The sequence below is a fragment of the Rhinoraja longicauda genome, chromosome 21 (assembly GCF_053455715.1).
Source record: "Rhinoraja longicauda isolate Sanriku21f chromosome 21, sRhiLon1.1, whole genome shotgun sequence".
Classification (NCBI taxonomy): domain Eukaryota; kingdom Metazoa; phylum Chordata; class Chondrichthyes; order Rajiformes; family Arhynchobatidae; genus Rhinoraja; species Rhinoraja longicauda.
In genome coordinates, this window is record NC_135973.1 from 9,069,830 (window position 1) to 9,097,741 (window position 27,912).

The 27,912-nt window shown below is 46.2% G+C and overlaps 1 protein-coding gene across 1 annotated transcript in view; it reads right to left on the reverse strand.

Annotated features, from left to right (window-relative positions):
* The window catches only part of LOC144604175 (uncharacterized), a 257,398-nt gene that overhangs the window by 164,366 nt on the left and 65,120 nt on the right, over nucleotides 1-27,912 (reverse strand). Inside the window, exons 10-19 of the mRNA XM_078418381.1 lie at nucleotides 27,364-27,529; nucleotides 25,303-25,485; nucleotides 19,758-19,910; nucleotides 19,121-19,265; nucleotides 16,973-17,131; nucleotides 12,746-12,870; nucleotides 8,171-8,461; nucleotides 5,245-5,403; nucleotides 4,165-4,349; nucleotides 222-404 (exon numbers count right to left, since the gene is read on the reverse strand). Coding sequence (XP_078274507.1) covers nucleotides 222-404; nucleotides 4,165-4,349; nucleotides 5,245-5,403; nucleotides 8,171-8,461; nucleotides 12,746-12,870; nucleotides 16,973-17,131; nucleotides 19,121-19,265; nucleotides 19,758-19,910; nucleotides 25,303-25,485; nucleotides 27,364-27,529 — 1,749 coding nt within the window. The remainder of the gene's footprint in view (nucleotides 1-221; nucleotides 405-4,164; nucleotides 4,350-5,244; nucleotides 5,404-8,170; nucleotides 8,462-12,745; nucleotides 12,871-16,972; nucleotides 17,132-19,120; nucleotides 19,266-19,757; nucleotides 19,911-25,302; nucleotides 25,486-27,363; nucleotides 27,530-27,912) is intronic.

Here is a 27,912-nt window from a genome sequence, read left to right on the forward strand (position 1 = left end):
CGACTGCTTTAAGTCCAGGCTCAAAACCTATTTCTACTCCCTAGCGTTTGAGGCCCTCTGAGGGGGCGCTGTGAACTGTTTATGTATGAGCTGTTATGTTTGTGTGCCATTATATGTTCGTTTCTTAGTACCTGAACTGATGTACAGCACTTTGGTCAACGTGGGTTGTTTTTAAATGTGCTATATAAATAAAATTGACTTGACTTGACTTGTGCTCTCACCTGACATCGATGATCTCCATCGTTTCCTGCGGTGTGTTGAGGAAGATTTTCAGGTCTTGTCCTTTCTTCAGCTGGATCCCACCGTCCAGGCTTGTCACTGTCCTCATCCCAGCCACCCACTCCAAACCAGCCTTGCCGATGGTCCCGTCAAGTCCCATGTGGGCAGACACATGAACATGAGCACTAAAAACAGAACACCATCAATGCCTTATAGCTCACAACCTCAGTTCAAATCTCAAACAAAAAATAAATAAACCTGCAGTGTCTAAACCAACGCCCAGATCTACAGTGTGTAAACCTATGCCTGCACCTAAATCCTAGTGTAAATAAACCTACGTTGATAATCCTTGTACATAATGAAATAAGTATACAATCATGAGGGGAATAGATAGGGTGAAGTGTATAAAATTGTGATTTTTATGTGATGAAATCATGTTTAAGAGTAAGGTGTAGGCCATCTAGGACAGAGATGAGGAAAAACTTTTTCACCCAGAGAGTTGTGAATCTGTGGAATTCTCTGCCACAGAAGGCAGTGGAGGCCAATTCACTGGATGTTTTCAAGAGAGAGTTCGATTTAGCTCTTAGGGCTAACGGAATCAAGGGATACGGGGAAAAAAGCAGGAACGGGGTACTGATTTTAGATGATCAGCCATGATCATATTGAATGGCGGTGCTGGCTCGAAGGGCCGAATGGCCTCCTCCCGCACCTATTTTCTATGTTTCTATGTTTCTCCGAGGGGAATATAGATAGGATGAACGAATCTTTTATCCAGAGTGTGGGAATCAAAAACAAGAGGATATGTGTTTAAAGTGAGCCAGGGCTAGATTTAATACTAATTATTACTAGTTAGTAATACTAACTAGAAGGGCAATGTTTCTCATTCCGAGTGGGGTAGGTATATGGAACGAGCTGCCTGAAGAAGTAAATGAGACAGAAACTATTACAGCATTTAAAATGCACTTGGACAGGTACATGGATAGGAATGGTTTAGAGGGCTAAACATGGGCAAATGGGGCTAGCTTAGATGGGGCAACTTGGTCAGCCAGGGCGTGTTGGGCTGATGAGCCTGTTTCCGTGCTGTACGATTCTGTGACTCTATAACTATATTACTTTTTATCATAAAAAGTCAGAGTCAGGGCGTATGGGGAGAGGGCAGGAATGGCGTACTGATTGTGAATGATCAGCCATGATCACATTGAATGGCGGTGCTGGCTCGAAGGGCCGAATGGCCTCCTCCTGCAACTATCGTCTATTGTTCTAGATAAAATCATTTTCTACCTGATCTTGCGGAAATTATAAAAATGGGTCATTACTTTCTGTTCTAACAAAACAGAAGGCAACCATTAGTCCTAGTGAGTCTATGTCAGGACACAGCATTCCCACGAGTTAAGACGCAAAATGCTGGAGTAACTCAGCGGGACAAGCAGCATCTCTGGAGAGAAGGAATGGGTGACGTTTTGGGTCGAGACCCTTCTTCAGACTGAGATCTCGACCCAAAACGTCGCCCGTTCCTTCTCTCCAGAGATGCTGCCTGTCCCGCTGAGTTACTCCAGCATTTTGTGTCTTTCTTCGGTGTAAACCAGCATCTGCAGTTCCTTCCTACGTGGTCCCATAAGTTCTATTTCTTCAAAAAGAATGGAAATTATTTACTTTTTTGCATTTTGTTTCTATTTTTAATTTGTTGTGTTTTGGTTAGAGATACAACGTTGGAACAGGACTTTCTATATTATCCCACTTTCTCACCCACTCCTTACCTATTTAGCCAATTAACCTAAAAAACCCGCATGTCTTTGGGGTTCAGTTCAGTTTAGTTTTAAAATACAGCAAAGAAACAAGCCTTTCGACCCACTGAATCCATGCCGGTCGTTGATTACCCATTCATACTTAGTTCTACATTATTCCACTTTCTCACCCACTCCTTACAACATTAGGGCAGTTTTACAAAGTTCAATTAGCCTGCAAACGTGCATGTCTTTGGGATTTAGTTTAGTTTAATTTAGTTTTAGAGATACAGCAGGGAAACAGGCCTTTCGGCCCACCAAGTCCATGCTGGCCATTCATCAGCCGTTCATGCCACCTCTTTGTTATCCCACTTTCTCGTCCACTCCAGACACATTCGGGGCAATTTTACAGAGGCCAATTAACCGACAAGCCTGCAGGACCCAGGAATGTGGGAGGAAACCGGAGCGCCCGGAGGGAAACCCACACAATCACAGGGAACGCATGCAAACTCCACACAGAGAGTACCCGAGATCAAGACTGAACCCAGGTTTCTGGCACTGTGAGGCAGCAGCTCTACCAGATGCACCACTATGGTGCAGCCTTAGTTTAAAGTTAATTGAGTTGGCAGGCTAAAAAAATGAAAGCTATAAATGAAAGAGATAGGCTTTGAGTTGTCCCTAAGTCCATTTAATGGAAAATAGACAATAGGTGCAGGAGTAGCCATTCGGCCCTTCGAGCCAGCACCACAATTCAATGTGATCATGGCTGATCATTCTCAATCAGTACCCCGTTCCTGCCTTCTCCCCATACTCCGCTATCCTTAAGAGCTCTATCTAGCTCTCTCTTGAATGCATTCAGAGAATTGGCCTCCACTGCCTTCCGAGACAGAGAATTCCACAGATTTACAACTCTCTGACTGAAAAAGTTTTTCCTCATCTCCGCTCTAAATGGCCTACCCCTTATTCTTAAACTGTGGCCCCTGGTTCTGAACTCCCCCAACATTAGGAACATGTTTCCTGCCTCTAACGTGTCCAACCCCTTAATAATCTTATATGTTTCGATAAGATCCCCTCTCATCCTTCTAAATTCCAGTGTATACAAGCCTAGTCTAGTCGCTCCAGTCTTTCAACATAAGACAGTCCCGCCATTCCGGTAATTAACCTAGTAAGCTAGTAACTTGTTGCTGGATTGATAGATTAGTTGGCCCATACTCAGAGTTGCATGTTCAACTCATCTCCCCATAGATCCCCAAATGGAACCTTTGGAACTTGATATATACCAGGTGAGCTGAAGTCATAGTCACACATTTAACTAACATCGCCCAAACTATAAAAATATCCCTCTTTGTCACTATGTTCTTTGGAATGTAACTTCATTTAAACAAATATCATTTGGGACATGTAATAAAATAAAGGAAGTTAATAATGGCACACAAGTCCAGGTAGCCTATTTTAAAAGGCACATCATTCAAATTAGTCAAAAAAGCAAAAAACAATATATCTAAATGATCGAAATATTAAATAAAAGGAGAGAATACTATAAATACCTGGCAGGTCAGGTAGCAGCTCTGGAGAGGGAAGCAAGTTCACATTTCTGGTCAATGATATTTCCGTCTCTGTCTTTGGCTGTATATTTCTTTTTACAGATACTATCTGACTAACATTCTCTGTTTTAATCCTACTTCAGTTTTAGTTTTAGTTTTAGAAGTACAGTGCAGAAACAAGTCCTTCGGCCCATCGAGTCCACACCGACCAGCGATCCCCGCACACTAACACTATCCAACACACCAGGGTCAATTTTTACATTTTCACCAAGCCTTTTAACCTACAAACCTGTACGTCTTTGGAGTGTGGGAGGAAAGAGAAGATCTTATAGAGAATCCACACAGCCACGGGGAGAACGTACAAACTCTATGCAGACAGCACCCGTAGTCAGGATCGAACCTGGGGACTCTGGCACTGCAAGGCAGCAACTCTACCGCTGCACTACCGTGCCGCCATTTTGTATTGGACATGCTTAATCTTGGATCAGTTTTATATTGGGCATGCTTAATCTTAGTTCAGTTTCACAATGAACATGTCCATACGCTTCAAACATGAACTCAAAATGGAATCTCAAGAATCGTCGGGATTTATTGCACCATTTAGCAGGACGTAGTTAATACAAGTTCATTTCCCATTGTAAAACATTTGACGAGGTATCATTGGAGTCCGTCCATACCTAGGCTTGATGAAACCAGTGACGACAAAGTCTGTCCGCTGTTTAAGATCCACGTTCCCTTTAACCCTGACGTTGATGGCCGCAGATGCATTCACAGCGAGTTTAATCGGGAGCCCCGAAATGGATGAAAATGTCAGCTTCTCGGTGGCTAGACTTGTCCTTCTGTTATACTGAACTTCTTGACCCTAGCAAGGGAAGAGATGAATGCATGCAATCAAACTGCACCATACTGTGGAGATCAGCAGGAGGAGCATTTATTATTGGAAACCTCTTCAGAGATCCTCTGAGCAGAGGGCATAACTTAGTTCAGTTTATTATTATTAAGTGTATCGAGGTACATTGAGAAGCTTTTTGCGTGGTATCCAGTCAGCAAAAAGACAATACATATGATTACAACCAAGCCTGTCCACAGTGTACAGATACAGGAAAAAGGGTACAACGTTTAGTGCAGGATAAAGTCCAGTTAAGTCCGATTAAAGATAGTTCAAAGGTCTCTAATGGCGTAGATGGGAGGTCAGGACCGCTCTCTAGTTGGTGATAGGATGGTTCAGTTGCCTGATAACAGCTGGGAAGAAGCTGTCCCTGAATCTGGAGGTGTGGCGTTTTCACACTTCTGTACCTCATGCCTGATGGGAGAGGGGAGAAGAGGGAGTGGCCGGGGTGAGACTCATCCTTGATTATGCTGCTGGCCTTGCCGATGCCTCAGGCAGATGCCTTGTTCATGTCAACGTCACTGTAGCCAATCGAGGGTAGCCTCAAGGAAATTTAAAGGCCGTTTTTAATTGAGGTAAAAAGTTGATGAATCTTTTACAACATTACAACTCCCCACCCTTCTGTCTTGGGGTAGACTGAGACTGACTCCGCTCCCCCCAATCTTTGCACATCCCCCCAGCCTTTCCACGTCACTTTAATTTCATGTTTCATGTATTATGTATTTTGTGTTTTCATGACTGTCGGCAGTTCAATTTCCCTCCTGGGATAAATAAAGTTCTATCGTGTCGTGTCGTATCGTATTTGTCAAACAATACTATTGACCACACCACTTTATATGAACGACCAAAAATGAAAGACTTCTTTTACCTTTAGGAGTTTTATTGCGATTTCAGCCACATCTAAAGAGTATTGCTTTACTTGCATCCTCAGGTCGTTGCAGTCCAAGAAGGTCAGTTCATTTCCAAATATCTTCATGCTAAGGCCACAACTCAGCCTCTTATTCCTTTTCTCCATCCTCTTGGTAAACTAAATGGGCCAAACAAGATTAAGTTCTTCATGTAGCACTCAGCTTAGTGGAAGGACCTTTCCTGCAGGTGTTACATTGACAGCACTTTGCATTGCAATGGTTTCCGACTAAGACCAAGTTCACTGACTTCGATTTAGAACTTATGTGTAAGAAAATAACTGCAGATGCGGGAGCAAATCGAAGGTATTTATTCACAAAATGCTGGAGTAACTCAGCAGGTCAGGCAGCATCTCAGGAGAGAAGGAATGGGTGACGTTTCGGGTCGAGACCCTTCTTCAGACTGATGTCAGGCGGGCGGGATAAAGGAAGGATATTGGTGGAGACAGGAAGATAGAGGGAGATCTGGAAAGGAGGAGGGGAAGAGAGGGACAGAGGAGCTGTCTAAAGTTGGAGAAGTCGATGTTCATACCACTGGGCTGCAAGCTGCCCAGACGAAATATGAGGTGCTGTTCCTCCAATTTCCGGTGGGCCTCACTATGGCACTGGAGGAGGCCCATGACAGAAAGGTCAGACTGGGAATGGGAGGGGGAGTTGAAGTGCTAACTCGTGAAGGGCAGCACGGTGGGGCAGCGGTAGAGTTGCTTGCTGCCTTCCAGTGACAGAGACCCGGGTTTGATCCCAACTACGGGAGCTTGTCTGAATGGAGTTTGTGCTTTTTCTGAAGAAAGATCCCGACTTGAAATGTCACCTATTCATGTTCTCCAGGGATGCTGCCTGACCCTGCCTGTCCCTGCCTGAGTTAAATGCAGTACTTTGTGAGCATCGCTCGACACAAAATACTGGAGTAACTCAGCGGGACAGGCAGCATCTCTGGAGAGAAGGAATCTGAGGAGTCTGAAGAAGGGTCTCGACCCAAAACGTCACCCATTCCTTCTCTCCAGTGATGCTGCCTGTCCTGCTGAGTTACTCCAGCATTTTGTGTCCACCTTCGGTTTAAACCAGCATCTGCAATTCCTTTGTGAGCATTTCTGGGGAACATACATAGGTGCGGACCTATTTACAAGAATGATCCCAGGAACGAGTAGGTTAACCTATGATGAGCGTTTGCCGGCACTGGGCCTGTACTCGCTGGAGTTTAGAAGAATGAGGGGCACTTCATTGAAACAGTGAAAGGCTTGGATAGAGTGGATGTGGAGAATATGTTTCCACTAGGACTAGAGGCCATAGCCTCAGAATTAAATAATGTTCTTTTAGGAAGGGGATGAGGAGAAATTTATTTAGTCAGAGGGTGGTGAATCTGTGAAATTCGTTGCCACAGAAGGCTGTGGAGGACAAGTCAGTGGATATTGTTAATAGACAATAGACAATAGACAATAGGTGCAGGAGTAGGCCATTCAGCCCTTCGAGCCAGCACCGCCATTCAATGCGATCATGGCTGATCACTATCAATCAGTACCCCGTTCCTGCCTTCTCCCCATACCCCCTCACTCCGCTATCCTTAAGAGCTCTATCCAGCTCTCTCTTGAAAGCATCCAACGAACTGGCCTCCACTGCCTTCTGAGGCAGAGAATTCCACACCTTCACCACCCTCTGACTGAAAAAGTTCTTCCTCATCTCCGTTCTAAATGGCCTACCCCTTATTCTCAAACTGTGGCCCCTTGTTCTGGACTCCCCCAACATTGGGAACATGTTATCTGCCTCTAATGTGTCCAATCCCCTAATTATCTTATATGTTTCAATAAGATCCCCCCTCATCCTTCTAAATTCCAGTGTATACAAGCCCAATCGCTCCAGCCTTTCAACATACGACAGTCCCGCCATTCCGGGAATTAATCTAGTGAACCTACGCTGCACGCCCTCCATAGCAAGAATATCCTTCCTCAAATTTGGAGACCAAAACTGCACACAGTACTCCAGGTGCGGTCTCACCAGGGCCCGGTACAACTGTAGAAGGACCTCTTTGCTCCTATACTCAACTCCTCTTGTTACGAAGGCCAACATTCCATTAAGGCAGAGATAGATTGATTCTTGATTCATACGGGTGTCAGAGGTTGTGGGGAGAAGGCAGGATAATGGGGTTTGGAGGGAGAGATAGATCAGCCATGATTGAATGGCGGAGTAGACTTGATGGGCCTTATCCATGTTCTTCAGAGATACTGTCTGACCCGCTGAGTTACTCCAGCACTAATATTGTCCCTAGTGTGTGTGGGGTGTAGTGTAAGTGTGCGGGGATCGCTGGTCGGCACGGACTCGATGGGCCGAAGGGCTTGTTTCCGTGTTGTATCTCTAAACTAAATTAAACCAAACCTCCATTCAGGTAAAACAGTTGCTACAAAATTGAATTTCTAACCCAATTATGGGCAGACTGCTGGTAAATGGGATTAATATTGGAAGGTACTTGATGGTCGGTACAGACAGTCGTTAGGGGCGGTCACGGTGGCGCAGCGGTAGAGTTGCTGCCTTACAGCGAATGCAGCGCTGGAGACCCGGGTTCGATCCCGACTAAGGGGTGCTGTCTGTACGGAGTTTGTACGTTCTCCCCGTGACCTGCGTGGATTTTCGCCGAGATCTTCGGCTTCCTCCCACACTCCAAAGACGTACAGGTTTGAAGGTTAATTGGCTTGGTTAATGTTTAAATTGTCTCTAGTGGGTGTAGGATGGTGTTAATGTGAGGGGATCGCTGGTCGGCGCGGACCCGGTGGGCCGAAGGGCCTGTTTCTGCGCTGTATCTCTAAACTAAACTAAACATAGTGGGCTGAACATGTTTTACTGCTGTATGTTGGTATAACTCTTTCTACCAACCTTTCCACCAAAGTGCGTCCTTACCTTGGCCTCTATTTCATTCATTCTGGTGTAGTCCACATTCTGACAGCTTTTGTTTGCTCGTTGAGCTTTGCGTTTCTCCACCTGATACCTTGGCGCCAGCGATCTGCCCGTGGCATGTCTTGGCACGACTCTCTTCTTATTCAAAGGACGGACGGAAAATTTTGCCGGGTTTCTCAATCTCCACTTTCTTCCTGGATTCTTCGTTTGCTTGGGACTGTCCTTAAACGGGGGTTGCTTGTGACCAAATATCTTCTGCACGAGATATTCCGCATTTTCTACCCGAACACCAACCTATATACACACACACACACACACGCACACACACGCACACACAGGCACACACACACACACACACAGGCACACACACACACGCGCACACACGCGCTCACACACACACACACACACACACACACACACACAGGCAGAGAGAAAGCACAACAGACACTGCTCAGATGAAAGACACAATTTTATCGCCACGGTGGCGTAACGGTAGAGTTGCTGCCTTACAGCGCCAGGGGCACGGGTTCCATCCTGATTATGGTGCTGTCTACACGGAGTTTGTACGTTCTCCCCGTGACCGCGTGGGTTTTCTCCGGGTGCTCCGGTTTCTTCCCACCTTCCAAAGAGGTGCGGGTTTGTAGGTTAGTTGGCTTCTGTAAATTGCCCCCAAGTGTGTCAGATGGAACTAGTGTACGGGGATTGCTGGTCGTTGGGGACTTGGTGGGTGGACAGGCACAGCCGAGTAGTGGCTGGGGGAATGGCAAGGGGTGGCACCGACATTCTGAGCTGGCGGTGAAATATGGTACGTCTGTCCCCTATCACCAAGATCCGTGATAAAGGGAACACCATAAAAACAAGGGTTTATTGTATATTGAGCGATTAACTTCCAGCTGTCTTGGGCAGCAAATCCCAAAGATTCACCGCCCTCTGGGCGCAGAAATGTCTTGAAGGGCCAACCAACTACCTCAGTCTGAAGAAGGGTCTCGACCCATTCTTTCTCTCCCGAGATGCTGCCTGACCTGCTGGGTTACTCCAGCATTTTGTGAATAAATACTAATTACCTTGAGACCATTACATCCTGGTTCTAGACTTCATCAGCAATTTCTCATCATTGCAGTCAATAGAAATAGATATCTGTGGTGCTTAAAATCGGCAACTGCTCTGAAAACACTTGCTTGTAACCACAAACCAATATTCACTCTGATTCCTCAGTGTAAACCAGCACCTGCACATTTTGCCTGCTCAAATCTCCTTAAGGTATGTCTATAGACAATAGATGCAAGCCATTCGGCCCTTCGAGCCAGCACCGCCATTCAATATGATCATGGCTGATCATTCTCAATCAGTACCCCGTTCCTGCCTTCTCCCCATACCCCCTGACTCCGCTATCCTTAAGAGCTCTATCTAGCTCTCTCTTGAATGCATTCAGAGAATTGGTCTCCACTGCCTTCTGAGACAGAGAATTCCGTAAAAGGTCTCACTAGGGCCCTGTACAACTGCAGAAGGACCTCTTTGTTCCTATACTCAACTCCTCTTGTTATGAAGGCCAACATTCCACTGGCTTTCTTCACTGCCTGCTGTACCTGCATGCTTCCTTTCAGACAAAGTTTAGTTTAGTTTCGAGATACAACGCAGAAACAGGCCCCTCTGCAGCGACTAATGACCCCCCTGTACGTTAACACTATCCTACACACACTAGGGACAAGTTGCAATTACACCAAGCCAATTAACCTACAAACCTGTACGTCTTTGGAGTGTGGGAGGAAACCGAAGATCTCGGAGGAAACCCATGCGATCACAGGGAGCACATACAAGCTCCGTGCAGACAGCACCCGTAGTCGGGATGGAACCCGGGTCTCTGGCGCTGTAAGTGCTGTAAGGCAGCAACTCTACCGCTGCGCCACCGTGCCACCCTCTCTCCTCCAAACTCCTCTTACCGACGAAGGTTCGACAACACCCTCTCTCGCTGCTCCCCCTCTGTGATTCCACCAGCTCTCCAGCTCTCCCACCACGCTTTATCAGCTTTGCTGGCTTTGATCTGTCTTTTGGCACGTCTTTCGTTCACTTGTTCTATGTAACCTTTTCATGTCTCTCGGTTTCCCTCCGCCCTGACTCTCGGTCTGAGTCTTGACCCTTAACGTCGCCTATTCCTTCTCCTCCAGAGACGCTGCCTGGCCCACTGAGTTACTCCAGCGGCACGGTGGCGCAGCGGTAGAGTTGCTGCCTCACAGCGAATGCAGTGCCGGAGACTCAGGTTCGATCCTGACTACGGGCACCGCCTGTACGGAGTTTGTACGTTCTCCCCGTGACCTGCGTGGGTTTTCTCCGAGATCTTCGGTTTCCTCCCACACTCCAAAGACGTACAGGTATGTAGGTTAATTGGCTGGGTAAATGTAAAGAAATTGTCCCTAGCGTGTGTAGGATATTATTAATGTGCGGGGATCGCTGGGCGGCAGGGACTCGGTGGGCCGAAGGGCCTGTTTCCGCGCTGTATCTCTAAATCTGTACCTGTATTTTGTACCTATCTGCCGATTCTTTCAAAGTCTTCACGCCATTCTCATCACGAAAATGCTATTCCCTGCAGTCATGCAAACGCCATGCGTTTCCATCTTAAATCCCTTGCAAAAGAAAACCTTTCAGTTTGGAATTATCATGCCAATGGCCATTCCATGGCATTGATTTTAGTTGCATAGTTGTCGACTCTGCAGTAAATTCCTGCACTCCGACCAAATCTAAGTGCCATGCTCCTCCGGCTGCAAGAAGATTTATTGATCGAATATCTCAGGAGATTACCCAGTGAAATTTCAAACTGCAGACTTCAATTAAATTCTGGATTTTGGAAAATATGCAATAGAAAGACTGATTAAACATGAGAGTTGAACGTATTTTACTCCAAACTGCGGTTTATGATTGCAGCAGTAACAGGAGACGACTGAAATGAAAGGGTATCTGTGAAGAGTTATAACCGGAAAACTAAAACCTGCATGCTTCAGTGCACCAGGGAATATTTTGGTATGTAAAAGTGCAAAAATAGAATGTATAGGCCTCAGATAAACTCCCATTACTTTCAGATGGGGGGAAAATTCAAAATTAATGAATCATTCCACTCATCACTGGATTGTTTTTCCTTTCATGTGTTTAGTTTAGTTTAGAAATACAGCGTGGAAACAGGCCCTTCGGCCCACCAGGTCTGTGCCAACCAGCGATCCCCGCACATTAACACTATCCTACACACACTGGGGGCAATAGTTTACATTTACCAAGCCAATTTACCTACAAACCTGCGCGTCTTTGGAGTGTGGGAGGAAACCGAAGATCTCGGAGAAAACCCATGCGGTCACGGGGAGAATGTACAAACTCCGTACAGACGGCACCCGTAGTCGGTTTCCTCTCGCCCTCCAAAGAGGGTTTGTAAGTTAATTGGCTTGGTTTAATTGTAAATGAAACCCTAGTGTGTAGAATAGTGTTGGTGTGCGGGGATCGCTGGTCAGAATGGACTCGGTGGGCCGAAGGGCCTGTTCCCACACTGTATCTCTAAACTAAACCAAATTCCAACAGTGGCAGTGATGTTCGCGAGGCAGCACATAGGGACAGGAATGGACCATTTTGTTCCCTGAGTCAACCACAGTGAGCACGGCAAATTTGTACATTAACAGAGACATAATTATCCAACCTGCTTAACGAGTATTATTGTTTTGGCTTTTCAGATAATCCAGCTTCAGCAGGTGTTGGGCGGGAGGATGAGGTGCAAAATTCCGGAAATTTCCAGAGGCATTCAGCATGGAAACAGTCCAATCATCCCAACTTGCCTATGCCGACCAACATACCCCATCTACACTTGTAAATCTGTGGAATTCACTTCCTCAGAAGGCAGTGGAGGCCAAGTCTCTGAATGCATTCAAGAGAGAGCTAGATAGAGCTCTTAAGGATAGCGGAGTCAGGGGGTATGGGGAGAAGGCAGGAACGGGGTACTGATTGAGAATGATCAGCCATGATCACATTGAATGGCGGTGCTGGCTCGAAGGGCCGAATGGCCTCCTCCTGCACCTATTGTCTATTGTCCCACCTGCCTGCGTTTGGCCCATATCCCTCTAAACCTTTTCTATCCATGTACCTGTCTAAATGTTTCTATATGTTTCTTAAATATTGTGATAGCCTCTGCTTCAACTACCTCCTCTGACAGATCGTTCCATACACCCACCATCCTTTGTGTAAAATAAGATGCCCCGCACGTTCACATTATATCTTCCCACCCCCCCCCACTCCTCACCTCTGGTTCTCGATTCCCCAACTCTGGGCAAAAGACTCTCGGCATTCACCCCATCTATTCCCCTCATAATTTTGTACACCTCTATAAGACCCCCGCTCATCCTCCTGCGCTCCAAGGTACAAAGTCTAAGCCTGCTCAACCTCTCCCTGTAGCTCAGGCCCTCAAGTCATAAGGAATAGGAGTAGAATGAGGCCATTCGGCCCATCAAGTCTACTCCACACAATCCTGGCACGTACGTACATCCTCGTAAATCTCCTCTACACCCGCTCGGTGCTTGACGGGATCTTCGATCAAAGGTAACTTGCCTCCATGAGGTTGACAGCACGGCCCATCGCAAACGCGGTGAAGTTTACCGTTGCCGACCGAGGCAAGAAGGAGCTTGGAGAGAAAACGAGGGCAGCTTCCGTGTTTGCCCCGACGGAGAGTGGCTCTGCAAAAAAATGAAACGCAACAGTAAAGGTGAAAAGTATTCTCAAAAACCATAGGCAGACACTAAACGCCGGAGTAACTCAGCAGGTCAGGTCAGGCAGCATCTCTGGAGAACATAGGCAGGTGAGGTTTCGGGTCGGGGCCCTTCTTAGATACCATAAGTTCATCCTTCACACTGCATGATTTTAAATAATTAGGAACAAATGCCATCTATCCATTCCTTGCCTGATCCACTGGGTTACTCCAGCACTGTGTGTTTTACTCAAGATTCCGGCGTCTGCAGTTCCTCGTGTCCCCAATACACAATTATTTTGTCCAAGAAACAGAGAAAATTCAACACCAGGATCACTACGAGGCATCTAGCTTCACTAATTGGGCGGCACAGTGGCGCAGCGGTAAAATTGCTGCCTTACGGCGCGAGGGTTCGATCCTGACTACGGGCGCTGTCTGAATGGAGTTTGCACGTTCTCCCTGCGACCGCGTGGGTTTTCTCCGGGTGCTCCGGTTTCCTCCCACACCCCAAAGACGTACTGGTTGTTAGGCTAATTGGCTTCGGTAAAAACTGTAAATTGCGTGTGTAGGATAGTGTTAGTGTACGGGGTGATCGCAGGTCAGCGCGGACACGATGGGCCTAATAATCGCTAACAATGATGCCCATTATGCAATTACCAAGTTGGAGCAATTTTCTGTTCTTATATTTGCGGACGATAAGGTTAGATTCGGCTCTCCATGAATTGCAATACTGGATAATTGCAATAATCAAAGGTGTCTCTGATCTGAGCGGAATCAACATTTTGGATCATAAATGTAACAATATGGTCACAACTCCCTCAACGTTATTCAGAATGTTCCAACTCTCACCAGTCTTGGCAGTGAACGCTGGAAACAACTGCATCAGCTCAACAATTGCAAAAGGGCTGTGAACATATGGCTCTTAATTCCTACCATTCATTTCGTCCAGTGGTGGTCTTATACAATCCAAGGACAGGAAATGCTGAAAGTACCCAGCAGCACAGATAGTGTCGGTGGCCAGTGAAAGAGAATTAGCGGTTTCAAGTCAATGTCCTGAGTTTAGTTCAGCTGACTATCGTCATGTCGTGCGTCGAGAAATAGTGAAAGGCTTTTGTTGGCGTGCAGAAAGTCTCACACATAGGGTGGTGGGTGTGTGGAACAAGCTGCCAGAAGAGGTAGTTGAGGCAGGGATGTTCAAGAAACAGTTAGACAGGTACATGGATAGGACAGGTTTGGAGGGATATGGGCCAAGCGCAGGCAGGTGGGACTAGTGTAGCAGGGACATGCTGGTCGGTACCTGGAGTATTGTGTACAGTTTTGGTCTCCTAATCTGAGGAAAGACATTCTAGCCTACGAGGGAGTACAGAGAAGGTTCACCAGATTGATCCCTGGGATGGCAGGACTTTCATATGAAGAAAGACTGGATAGACTCGGCTTATACTCGCTGGAATTTAGAAGACTGAGGGGGGATCTTATTGAAACATATAAAATTCTTAAGGGGTTGGAGAGGCTAGATGCGGGAAGATTGTTCCCGATGTTGGGGGAGTCCAGAACCAGGGGTCACAGCTTAAGGATAAGGGGAAAGTCTTTTAGGACCGAGATGAGAAAACATTTCTTCACACAGAGAGTGGTGAGTCTGTGGAATTCTCTGCCACAGAAGGTAGTTGAGGCCAGTTCATTGGCTATATTTAAGAGGGAGTTAGATGTGGCCCTTGTGGCTAAAGGGATCAGGGGGTATGGAGAGAAGGCAGGTACAGGTTACTGAGCTGGATGATCAGCCATGATCATATTGAATGGCGGTGCAGGCTCGAAGGGCCAAATGGCCTACTCCTGCACCTATTTTCTATGTTTCTATGGGCAAGTTGGGCTGAAGGGCCTGTTTCCACGCTGTATCACTCTATGACTGCTTTATTTCGATGAGAGTTCTGTTTCATCATTGACTTGAAACATTAACCCCGTTTCTCTCTCCACACACACCATCTGATTCGCTGTTTTTACTTCAGAGTTCTGGCAACCATGGTATTTTGGTCTGCATGGTAGATTCCTGGCAGCCTTCCTGTCTACTTAAACTACTGCAGTATAAACGGACTCCACAGATCAGAACCAAATTCTGGAATATATTCTGGATAATATTTCTAAAGAAAAATAATATATTGGTTACAGGCTCTCAACGTCAGCTGTAACTTCTTATGCTAGTGTAACTCATTATCGCATCAACACATCTGAAGAAGGATCTCGACCCGAAACGTCACGCATTCCTTCTCTCCAGAGATGCTGCCTGTCCCGCTGAGTTACTCCAGCTTTTTGTGTCTATCTGGGGTATAATTAGTTCTGGTATCATATATTTAGGTAACAGAGTACCTTTCAGCTTAGGGCACCTAAGGAGGAAGAACGTCTTTAGTCAGAGGGTGGTGAATATATGGAATTCATTGCCACAGACGTCTGTGGAGGCCAAGTCAATGGATATTTTTATGGCGGAGATTGACGGATTCTTGATTAGTACGGGTGTCTGTGGTTATGGGGAGAAGGCAGGAGAATGGGGTTGTGAGGGAAAGATGGATCAGCCATGATTGAATGGCGAAGTAGACTCGATGGGCTGGAATTTAGACGGATGAGAGGGGGTCTTATAGAAACATATAAAATTATTAAGGGATTGGACATGCTAGAGTTAGGAAACATGTTCCCGATGTTGGGGGAGGGGAGTCCAGAACCAGGGGCCACAGTTTAAGAATAAGGGGTAGGCCATTTAGAACTGAGATGAGGAAAAACTTTTTCACCCAGAGAGTTGTGAATTTGTGGAATTCTCTGCCTCTGAAGGCAGTGGAGGCCGATTCACTGGATGTATTCAAAAGAGAGTTCGTTAGAGCTCTCTGAGCTAGCGAAATCAAGAGATATGGGGGAGAAGGCAGGAACGGTGTACTGATTGTGGATGATCAGCCATGATCACATTGGATGACGGTGCTGGCTTGAAGGGCCGAATGGCCTACTCCTGCACCTATGGCCTCACCCTGCGCATTTAGCTTATGAACCTATATGCACGTGTCTGATTTTTTTAAAAAAAGAACTATCAATTAATTTCACTTTCCCCACACATACAATCCACATCATTTCCACCTGTACCTGTAACACTGCGAGGTGCAGTTCTCTCAGGAAAGTCTTTAGAGTTAACGGAAGATTTATCATTATTGACAAACATTTTTTTTTTCTCTCATTTGCTGATTGCACAATGTTTTAATTTTGGGAAATTATAAATACCACAATAAACATCTGGTACATTGGCAATTTTATAAAAATATATATATTACAAAGGGTCCTTTTATAGTGTTTCTTCCACTGGGACTGTTGTGTTCAAAACAAAAAGATATTTTGGCTTGGAAAAGATTCAAGCAATATGTGCACAAGTCCAACTTCACAGCTAATTTCAAAAATGGTTGCACCATTTTTGTTTTCAAACGTCTGCCAAATATAAAAGGACATTTCTGTTTGGGGGGGGCAGTGGTAGAGTTGCCCCCTTACAGCGCCAGAGACCTGGGTTTGATCCTGACTACGGGTGCTGTCTGTACGGAGTTTGTACGTTCTCCCTTTGACTGCCCGGGTTTTCTCCGGTCGCTCCAGTTTGCTCCCACATTGCAAAAATGTGCAGCTTTGTCAGTTAATTGGCTTCTGTAAATTGTCCCTAGTGTGTAGGATAGAACTGGTGTATGGGCAATCACTGATCGGCATGGACTCAGTGGGCCGAAGGGCCTGTTTCCACACTCTATCTCTAAAATGAAACTCTAAAATGCATCTCTGAATCCCTTCGTTACCACTTGTTTCCCAGCCAACAATGGGCCACTATGGACGCAATGCTTGTTAATTCTAAGTTACATCTTTACACGGCACGATACGTGGATGATCAGCCATGATCACGGTGAATGGCGGTGCTGGCTCGAAGGGCTGAATGGTCTACTCCTGCACCTATTGTCTATTGATATGTTGTCATGGGTTTCTATTGCCGTGGGTTCGATGACTCCACAAGTGAGAATGATCCTTCATTTACAACCAACAGACATCGCCTTTAAATTAACTGCTCAAACACATTGGCAAGGTACCTGACAGGAAAGTGGCATCGATGTACGATGAATATTTCCAGTGTTCCAGGTCAAAGTCTTGGCTGATGATATAACTTGGAAGAGAGTCCCTCAGTTGCTGTTTGAGAGGGTCGCTGGTTTCCATTAGCTGCGATAAATGGGTCCACACAAACGAGCCCACTGATAAGATAAAATTGATTGCTTCAAGGATGACACAACGTGCAACCACACACACACCCCTCCCCCGCTGCTCAAACAATATATGATTCATTCACTGCAAGCTCACTCCAGGAATGCTTCCGTCAATCTCTGAACTAGCTCAATGAAGTAAAAGAACAGAAACGTTTTAAAACATATTGATGGTTTTTCCTCATGGTGGCGCAGCGGTAGAGTTGCTGCCTCACAGCGCCAGACACCCGGGTTCGATCCCGACTAAGGGTGCTGTCTGTACGGAGTTTGTCCGTTCTCCCGATGACCTGCGAGGTGCGCCGGTTTCCTCCCACACTCCAAAGACGTGCGGGTTTGCAGGCTAATCGGCTCGGTGTGATTGTAAATGGTCCCTCGTGTGTAGGATGGCGTGAGTGTGCGGGGATCGATGGTTGGCGCGGACTCTGTGGGCTGAAGGGCTCGTTTCCATGCGGCATCTCTGAACTAAACTAATAATGGTGGAGGACGACTTTCAAAATGGCAACAAAAGAAAACTGCCGCCAGAAATAAATTGTGGAGGTCATTTCGCTATCAATTCTATTTTTAGAAATAAAATTGAATTCAGTATAAACATGAAGTGCTTGAGTAGCTCAACGGGTTAGGCAGCAACTGTGGAGGAAATGGATAGGTGAGGTTTCGGGTCGGGACCCTTCTGCAGACCGATTGTAGGCAGGGGAAGAGCACTGGAAAAGAGGTGGGGGGGGGGGGGGAGGGGTCCCGAGCCGAAATGTTACCTCTCCATTCCTTCCACAGATGCTGCCTGACCTGGTGGGTTCCTCCAGCACTTTGTATTTTGCTCAAGATTCTAGCACCTGCAGTCCCTTGTGAATTCTTGGATCAATTTTTACCCAGATAAATGGAAATGAAATATAGTCATTCTAAAAGTATTCTCAGCTGTATTGCTGCAAGACGCCGACGTTAACAGATAAGAGGGAGGGGTGATTTAAGACTGAGGTGCAAAGGAATTTCTACCCTCAGAGGGAGGTGAATCTTTGGAATTCCCAACGAAAGGAGCTTGTGGAATCTAGAATACAGTGGACATTTAAGAAGGAGGAAGGTAAATTTGTGAAAGATTTGGGAATTGAGGACTATGGTGAGCTGGTACAGAAAGAGGAGGTGAGGGACGGCAGAGGTCATATTGAATGGCGGGGCAGGCACAAGGAGTGCAATGACCTTCTCTCGCGTTTATTTTCTTGTGTTCAAGTAAGGTCTCCTGTAGCTTTAAGCTGCTGACACACATTGACAAGGCAATAATCCCAAGAGGGACAAGGAAGAGATTGGGCCCAGTGAAAAGAAAATGCCTGGCTCTTCCCCTTATAAAACCATGAGGGGAATTGATAGGGTGAATTCACAGTGTCTTTTTTTCCCCCCCAGTTAGGAGAATCAAGAACTAGAGGGCATTGGTTTAAGGTGAGAGGGGAAAGATTTATTAGGAACCTGAAGGGCAACTTTTTCCACACAGAGGACGAAGGGTATATGGAACGAGCTGCCAGAGGAAATAGTTGAGGCAGGTACAACAACAACATTTTAAATATTTTTGGACAAGCACATGCATAGGAAAGGTTTTGAGGAATATGGGTCTTGCTCAGATGCTCAGATGGGGCATTTTGGTCAGCATGGAGATTTGGGCAGAAGGGCCACTTTCCACATTACATGACTATGACTAAAAATAACGACATTGTTGAGAAGTTTTAATTACAGCATCCATTATCTCAGTATAATAAAAATAGCCAATAAATGTTACTCTACCGAGCATTGAGCGCAAAAACAATATATTGTGGCAATAAAAATATAAAGAACGTTAGAGCCTCTAAATGTAAATTGAAAACAATCAACAAAAAGGTGACGTGATAATGATTTAACTGCTCGGTATCTCTTTCCTGGAAGTCTCAACAGACACTATGCATAATGCTCTTAAAGAAATGCTTAACATCAAATTGCAAAGTGCGTCAACGTCCCAACCTTGACTGGATCTTTCTTTCCGTAGAGTGAGGCCAACTATTTCGAACAGTTGTTCGTTGGGGCATTTCATTAACACGGAGTAGGCCGCGATTCGGAGCTCTGCGTCTTCGCCCAACGCCTGATACAGTTGTACTAACGCGGTGCGCTAAAAGCACAAACAGCATCGATGAGATGAAGTAGCACACTGGGCAAACAAGACAAAAGGTGCCTTAGACTTTAAACCAAATCATTATTGCGCACTTTAGACTTTAGACTTTGGAGATACAGCGCGGAAACAGGCCCTTCGGCCCACCGGGTCCGCGTGGACCAGCGATCACCACCCCGTACTATCCTAAACGCGCGAGGGACAATTTACAATTTTTACCCAAGCCAATTAACCTACAAACCTGTACGTCTTTGGAGGGTTGGTGGAAACTGGAGCACCCGGAGAAAACCCACGCGGTCACGGGGAGAACGTTCAAATTCCGTACAGGCAGCACCCGTACTCAAAGTCGAACCCGGGGCCCTGGCGCCGTGAGGCAGCAGCTCTACCGCTGCGCCACTGTGCCGCGCTTATTTTTTTACACAGTAAACAAAATTGACTCAGAGCAGAAAAAAACCCTCACAGAGAAATAACCCGCTGTGACTGTCTCCTTACATCAAGTTCGCAGGGAATTCGTCGGAAAGCATAAACGGCAGCCAGCCGCACTTGCAGTAGGTTGGCGTTAGACCGCACACATTTGTTTAGAGTCGGGATCAGCGTGCCTGCAGCCAGCCCTGCATTTCCAATAGCTTTCAAGGACAGCAGCACCTGGGGGATTGTACAAAATCAGTGCTCGCATTATTGTTGGCTCAAACAACAAAGTAAATATCACACGGTTATTATGGGTACACCAAATCAGAAAAAGGTCCCATTTTGTTTCAATAACTCGGCTGAGTTTCTGTTCGGAAGATTGCAACGATGTGTCTATTGGATATATATATTGGATGTGTATATATATATATGTTTTTTCCCTACACTGAACTTTCTTTTTCTCTCTCGTATATTATATTGTTTACAGAGTACTATGTTTATATATTGTAAGAAAATAACTGCAGATCGAAGGTATTTATTCACAAAATGCTGGAGTAACTCAGCAGGTCAGGCAGCATCTCAGGAGAGAAGGAATGGGTGACGTTTCGGGTCGAGAACCTTCTTCAGACTGAGGTTTAAATATCATGCTGTGCTGCTGCAAGTAAGAATTTCATTGTTCCATCTGGGACATATGACAGTAAAACACTCTTGACTCTCCCTTGGAATTTGGCCACTCACTGCGCTATTTCCCAAGCGCTGATTTGTGTAGTTGGAAAATTGTGCAAGACTGCCTCGCTTCCCCAAGGCTACCCGGTGAACAAAGCATCTCACTGGCAATGGCATAGAGTCACAGGGTGATACAGCACGGAAACAGGTCCTTCGGCCCAACTTGCCCACACCGGTCAATACATCCCAGCTACACTAGTCCCACCTGCCCGCGTTTGGCCCGTATCCCCCCAAACCTGTCCTATCCATGTCCAACCTGTTTCTTAAACGTTGGGATAGTCCCTGCCTCAACTACCTCCTCTGGCAGCTCGTTCCATACACCCACCACCCTTGGTGTGAAAACGTTACCCCTCAGATTCCTATTAAGTCGTTTCCCCTTCACCTCTGTCCTCTGGTCCTCGATTCACCTACTCTGGGCAAGAGACTGTACATTTACCCAATCTATTCCTCTCAGGATTTTATACACCTCCATTAGATCACCCCCTCATCCTCCTGCGCTCCAAGGAATAGAGTCCCAGCCTACTCAACCTCTCCCTATAGCTCGGACCCTCTAGTCCTGGCAACATCCTCGTTAATCTTCTCTGTACCCTCTGCTGCTTGCCAACATCTTTCCTGTAACACGGTGCCCAGAACTGAACATGATACTCTAAATCAGAAAGTTAGCTACGCTGAACTAATGCGGCTAATAAGAGGTTAGCATGGATTTTTGGAACACTGTCACTGGAGTGCAGGGGAAATGTTCACCTAAACTGAACCCATCCTGCAATTATCCTCAGGGAAACCTGTTTGTGGCCACTGCACCAACAGCAACCGACAGAACAGAGCAAGGACTGTGTCGGAAGGAATGCTGGAGTAGTTCAGCGGGACAGGCAGCATGATTATGCTGCTGGCCTTGCCGAGGCAGCATGAGGTTCATGAGGCTTGTATACACTGGAATTTAGAAGGATGAGGGGGGATCTTATTGAAACATATAAGATAATTAGGGGATTGGACACATTAGAGGCAGGAAACATGTTCCCAATGTTGGGGGAGTCCAGAACAAGGGGCCACAGTTTAAGAATAAGGGGTAGGCCATTTAGAACGGAGATGAGGAAGAACTTTCTCAGTCAGAGAGTGGTGAAGGTGTGGAATTCTCTGCCTCAGATGGCAGTGGAGGCCAGTTCGTTGGATGCTTTCAAGAGAGAGCTGGATAGAGCTCTTAAGGATAGCGGAGTGAGGGGGTATGGGGAGAAGGCAGGAACGTGGTACTGATTGAGAGTGATCAGCCATGATCGCATTGAATGGCGGTGCTGGCTCGAAGGGCTGAATGGCCTACTCCTGCACCTATTGTCTATTGTCTATTGTCTATTGTCAAATGGAGTCAATAGAAGGCATTTTTATTTCACAAAATGCTGGAGTAACTCAGCAGGTCAGGCAGCCTCTCAGGAGAGAAGGAATGGGTGAAGTTTCGGGTCCAGACCCTTCTTCAGACTGATCAATAGAAGGCAGGTGGGTTTGGGTGACGGTCAAACTCTGATGGTCAACTGTGGTTCCTGTGCACACTGTTGATGGGCTATTTAACCTTGGTCTTTATTCTATTTAAATCATTTCATTTTAAACAATTCCTACAGATCTCCTCTTAATCTAATCCACATTATAGAAACATAGAAACAAAAAATAGGTGCAGGAGGAGGCCATTTGGCCCTTCGAAACAGCACCGCCATTCATTGTGATCATGGCTGATCATCCACATTCAGTAGCCTGTGCCTGCCTTCTCCCCATATCCCTTGATTCCACTAGCCCTTAGAGCTCTATCTAACTCTTTTAATTTCATTGAGTGAATTGGCCTCTATTGCCTTCTGTGGCAAAGAATTCCACAAATTCACAACTCTCTGGGTTAAAAAGTTTCTTCTCAGCTCAGTTTTAAATGGCCTCCCCATTATTCTTAGAATTCCTGAAAATTTTATTTTTAAATAAAAATAAGACAAGAGGAGCAGAATTAGGCCATTCAGCCCATCAAGCCTATTCCGCCATTCAGTCATGGCTGATCTATTTCTCCCTCTCCAACCCACGCTGATGAGATCTTGCAAGAACTGAGTCTGAAGAAGCTGCCTCAGTGTGCGTGGGCGGCACGGTGTCGCAGCGGTAGACTTGCTTCCTTACAGCGCTTGCAGCGCCGAGGAACCAGGTTCGATCCCGACTGCGGGTGCTGTCTGTACGGAGTTTGTACGTTCTGCCCGTGACCGCGTGGGTTTTCTCCGAGATCTTCGGTTTCCTCCCACACTCCAAAGACGTACAGGTTTGTAGATGAATTGGCTTGGCATAAAAAGTGTAAATTGCCCCTAATGTGCCCCTAGTAGGATAGTGTTAGTGCGCGGGGATCGCTGGTCGGTGCGGACTCGGTGGGCCGAAGGGCCTGTTTCCGTGCTGTATCTCTAAACTAAACTAAACTAAAAGGGCCAGACAGATAGTGAATTTCAAAAAACCTGGTAGGATAAATGTTTAACCCATCAGGCAGTCAAACATTGAAGGTGTCATGAGGGAGGAAGACCAGAAGCTATTCTGTGAGACCTTCAAGTAAACTTTACTGGAATGTTTAGATTGTTTTACTTAAGTCAGAAAATGCCATATTTATTCCTTGCATTCCCCATGCACCATTTCCTGCACATTTGACATTTGTGAGGCCCATGTGTGGTTTTCCAGCAAGCATAAACTTTGACTAATTCTACTTTTGCTTCCAAAGTGGTCACGTTTCCAGGCCTCTGAAGTATGACAACTGAAACCGGAAGGGAAGGATTTTCTACGCAAAGTTAAATCCGCGTAAATGTAAACAAATTGCTCTCTGGAGCTGACTTTTCTGTAACTTCTGCAGATAAGGAAAATTACATGATGCATTTATAAATCGATACAAATATTTCAAAATGCAGAGGCATGGGAATTCTTCTGTCGGTAAGCACTGTTTTATCTAAAGCCTCCTACTATTATAACACAAAGTAGCCATTCGGCCCATCCGATTGATGCCGGTTTCCAGCAAATGAAGGCTATCAGTTCCGTCCCCCTTCTCTTTGATGCCCTGCACATACGCAGCGCCACAACCTTCAATGAAGGTTAAATAATTCAAAGTGGTGGCTGTGGAAACAAGGAACTGCAGATGCTGGTTTTCAAAAAAAGGACAAAGTGCTGGAGTAACTCAGGCAGCATCCCTGAAGAACACAGATAGATGAAGTTTCAGGTTGGGACTCATCATCAGACCAGAAATAATGGTGTGATATCTGATTAATATTCTACCATTTTTCAATTTAATTTTTATGGAGCTTTCCCGATTTTGTTGTAAATCTGTGCTTTGAATTTATTGAATGTTGTACATTATTCCTATATTTCCATAACACAAGCCTCTGTTTCCTTAATATTGAACGTGTCTCAAAGTAGTTTATCAGATTCTATTCTGTACACATGTATTTCAAAGTAAACTTTAAAGCACACTGCCTCGGCAAGGCCACCAACATGATCAAGAACGAGTCTCACCCCAGTCACTCCCTCTTCTCCCCTCTCCCATCAGGCAAAAGATACAGAAGTGTGAAAACGCACAACTCCAGATTCAGGGACAGTTTCTTCCCAGCTGTTATCAGGCAACTGAACCATCCTACCAACAACTAGAGAGTGGTCCTGAGCTACCATCTACTTCATTGGAGACCCTCGGACTATCTTGAATCGGACTTTTGCTGGACTTTATCATGCAACGTTATACCCTTTATCCTGTATCTGCACACTGTGGTAACTCCATTGTATTCATGTGCAGTCTTTCCACTAACTGGGGCGGGTGGGGTGGGGGAAACCTTTCTTTTATTAGGTCTCTTCCCCGGGGCGCAGCTCGGCCGCGGGGCCTTCCATCGCCCGGCCCGGCTCGGCCGCTGGACTTAACATCGCCGGCGCGGCTCAGCCACGGGACCTAACAGTGCCCGGCGCGGCTCGGCCGCGGGGCCTTCCATCGCCCGATACGGCCGCGGGACGGTTCAGCGCTCGGTGCGGCTCGGCCGCGGGGCCTTCCATCGCCCGGTGCGGCTCGGCCACGGAACGGTTCAGCGGCCGGCGCGGCCGCGGGGCCTTCCATCGCCCGGCGCGGCTCGGCCGCTGGACTTAACATCGCCGGCGCGGCTCGGCCGCGGGACGTTTCAGTGCCCAGTGCGGCTCGGCCGCGGGACTTAGCAGCGGCCGCGGGGCCTTCCATCGCCCGGCGCGGCTCGGCCTCTGGACTTAACATCGCCGGCGCGGCTCGGCCGCGGGATGTTTCAGTGCCCGGTGCGGCTCGACCGCGGGGCCTTCCATCCTCTTGCGGGGGGCTGTGCGGGTCGGTCGCCTCGGTAGGGGTCGAGCTGCCTGTCCGTGGGTGCGGGGGGAAGAGAGTGGAAGAGAGTGGAAGTTTTGTTACCTTCCATCACAGTGAGGGGGTGTTTGGAGTCACTGTGATGGATGTTGGTGTTGGGGTCGGGTGTCCTGTGTTCTTTTCTTTTTTGCTGTGTCTTGTGACTGCTGAAATTTCGTTCGGTATTTATACCGAATGACAATAAAGTTCTGTTATACTGTTGTTATACTGTTATATAACATGCAACAAAAAGCTTCTTACTGCACGTGACAGTAAACTAAACTAGCAAATCCATTCATAGCGTTAATGGGGCAGAATTGGACATAGTAACATAGAAAGTCCTCCTTCCAACTGTTGAATGCAAGATATTCCTACCTGTAATAAAACAGAAAATGCTGGAAACACTCAGCGGGTCAGGCAGCATCTGTGGAAAGAGAAACACAGTTAACATTTCAGGTCAAAGATCCCTTGTCAGACCCTGGTGGGAGTGTTTCCAGCATTTTGTGTTTCAGTTTTCAGACTTGCAGTATTTGCACTTGTGGTTAATTATCACATCCCTACCTTTTCCCGTCTCTGGGATTCCCGTGCTTTGCAGTTTCCCTGCACGTGGGTTTGCAGAATCTGCATGAACCTCTGCACCTCGGCTACCACTTGGCATCGACCGTGTATCGAGCAAAAGTTATGAAGCAGTGAAGAAGCGCCGAGAAATGTCTGTCTACTCGCATCTGAGGATTCCATCAAAGTCTGCAAAATAAAAGAGCATCAGATTCACGAGCCAAGGTATTCCACGGTAAATGAAGATTAATAGCCACACGCATTTCACTCATTCCCACTCTTCCCTCCAAGAAAACCGTGCAGTTCTGTGTGACTGTTCAATAATGCTGACCTACTCATTTGAACTCAATGCAATACAGTATACAAGGTAGACACAAAAATGCTGGAGTAACTCAGCGGGTCAGGCAGCATCTCGGGAGAGAAGGAATGGGTGACGTTTTGGGTCGAGACCCTTCTTCAGACTGATCAGTCTGAAGAAGGGTCTCGACCCGAAACGTCACCCATTCCTTCTCTCCCGAGATGCTGCCTGACCCGCTGAGTAACTCCAGCATTTTTGTGTCTACCTTCGATTTAACCAGCATCCGCCGTTTCTTTTCCTGCACCGTACACAAGAGATCAACTTACCCTGTCAGAATTTGCAAGCTAATTGTTCTGGTTGTGCACTTTTGAGGCTTGGTTTTACCTTCAGTTCAATACACCCATTTGTTAAATGCATGATGCTATTAATACCAATTAAAGACGAAGGTTTAAAAGTTCGCTCCAAGAAAAATAACCATACAATAACAGTGTTTGTACAGTGAAATTCAAACTCCCCCTCCCTTCATTCAAGATGGTTTGTTGCCTGTCTGGTCCGATCTGTACATAGTTCCTGAACCCATTATATAGAACATAGAACAAAAATTGACACTAATTGACACTAAGGAAATTAATATTGACCTGCTAAACCTGCTACCTTGCTGTACTGTTTACAACTGCAAGAACGAGTAGCAATCGATAAAAGGCTATAAATGTATTGCGTGAATATATATATATATATATGTACAGGGGCATATCGACCCATGCATTGTATACTTGTTTTTATATTCATGCATTTTAAATATGTATGTTATGTTCTATACTTTGGAAAAATAATGACGTATCTTATCATGCCAATAAAGTTTTTTAAATTGAATTGAAATTGAAAATTGAACAGTCCCTTCGGCCCACAATGTTTGTGCCGAACATGATGCCAAGACCATCACTTAACTACCTGTACGTAACCTATGTCCATCCATTCCCTGCATATCCGTATGCCAGTCCATCTTTAAAATGCCACTATCGTACCCTTTTCAACCACCACCATCTGGCAGTACTGGTCAGGTAATCACCGCCATTATTTGTGTACAAAACGTGTCCCACACATTTCCTTTAAACTTTGCCCCTCTCACTGTATGGCTGCCTCTTCCTGCCTCAATATAGGTCTCGCAAGTTATACCACTGTATAAATTATAATTAAGAGTGGGTAACTTTAATTTGCCTGGATAGCTACGTTCCCATCTAAAAAGCAGATTATAAAAATGTTGAATCCATCAACCCCCCTGTCTTCTGCAGTCGATTGTTTTATTAAGGCCTCCCTTTGTATTAAGTCCAGTCAAACACCATCTTCTCATAGAGCCATAGAGTGATACAGTGTAGAAAGTAGGCCATTCGGCCCAACATGCCCAAACCGGCCAACATGTCCCAGCTACACTGTGGAAGCTAACTTTCTCACAGGCTGCTAAGGTTTCGAACTTCCCAGCCCAAAATGGCCTCCAAAGTGGCCACAAAATAGTTTTCCCCAAAGTTAGCTTCCACAACACTAGTCCCACCTGCCTGCGTTTGGCCCATATCCCTCCAAATCTGTCCTGGCCATGTACCTGTCTAACTGTTTCTTAAATTTTGGGACAGTCCCAGCCTCGACCACCTCCTCTGGCAGCTCGTTCCATGCACCCACCACCCTTTGGGTGACCTTTCTCACACAACAATTTTACAGCATATTAAAAGTATAAATCATTTCACAACGGAGTTAAATAGAAAGCTACTTCTCACAGTGATTGTGGCGACCATCGATACTGTTGGCTCAGGAATGAAAGCCAAGGACCACAGAAAGGTGTCTGTTCTATCTTTATCCAGCTCTTCGGACAGAATGAGTTCCGTCAGGAAACTGATGCATGCTTCGGTTCCACAGGCTGGTAAAGTGTCCATCAAAGGCTGCCTGAAAATGCACAAAGCGCAGTACGAGTTAATTAGCACATAGAACAGGTCCTTCAGCCCACAATGCCTGTGCCCGACACGAAGCCCAGACCATCTCATCTACCCACGCATGATCCATATCCCTCCATTCTTGCCATATCCATGTGCCCATCCATAAATGGCACTATCGTATCTGCTTCTACCACGCCCCCTGGCAGTGTATTCCAGGCATTCACCGCCCTCTGTAAATAAAAGTTGCCTTGTACATCTATATACTAAAACTCTCGTTTGTTTGTTTGTTTGTTTGTTCCTGAACTACAGCCAAAATAGTACACGATAGCGCGACAATTTTGGGCCCACCTTACTCACCGTCGTCCCTTTGGTGCTAATGGAAGAAGTTTCATT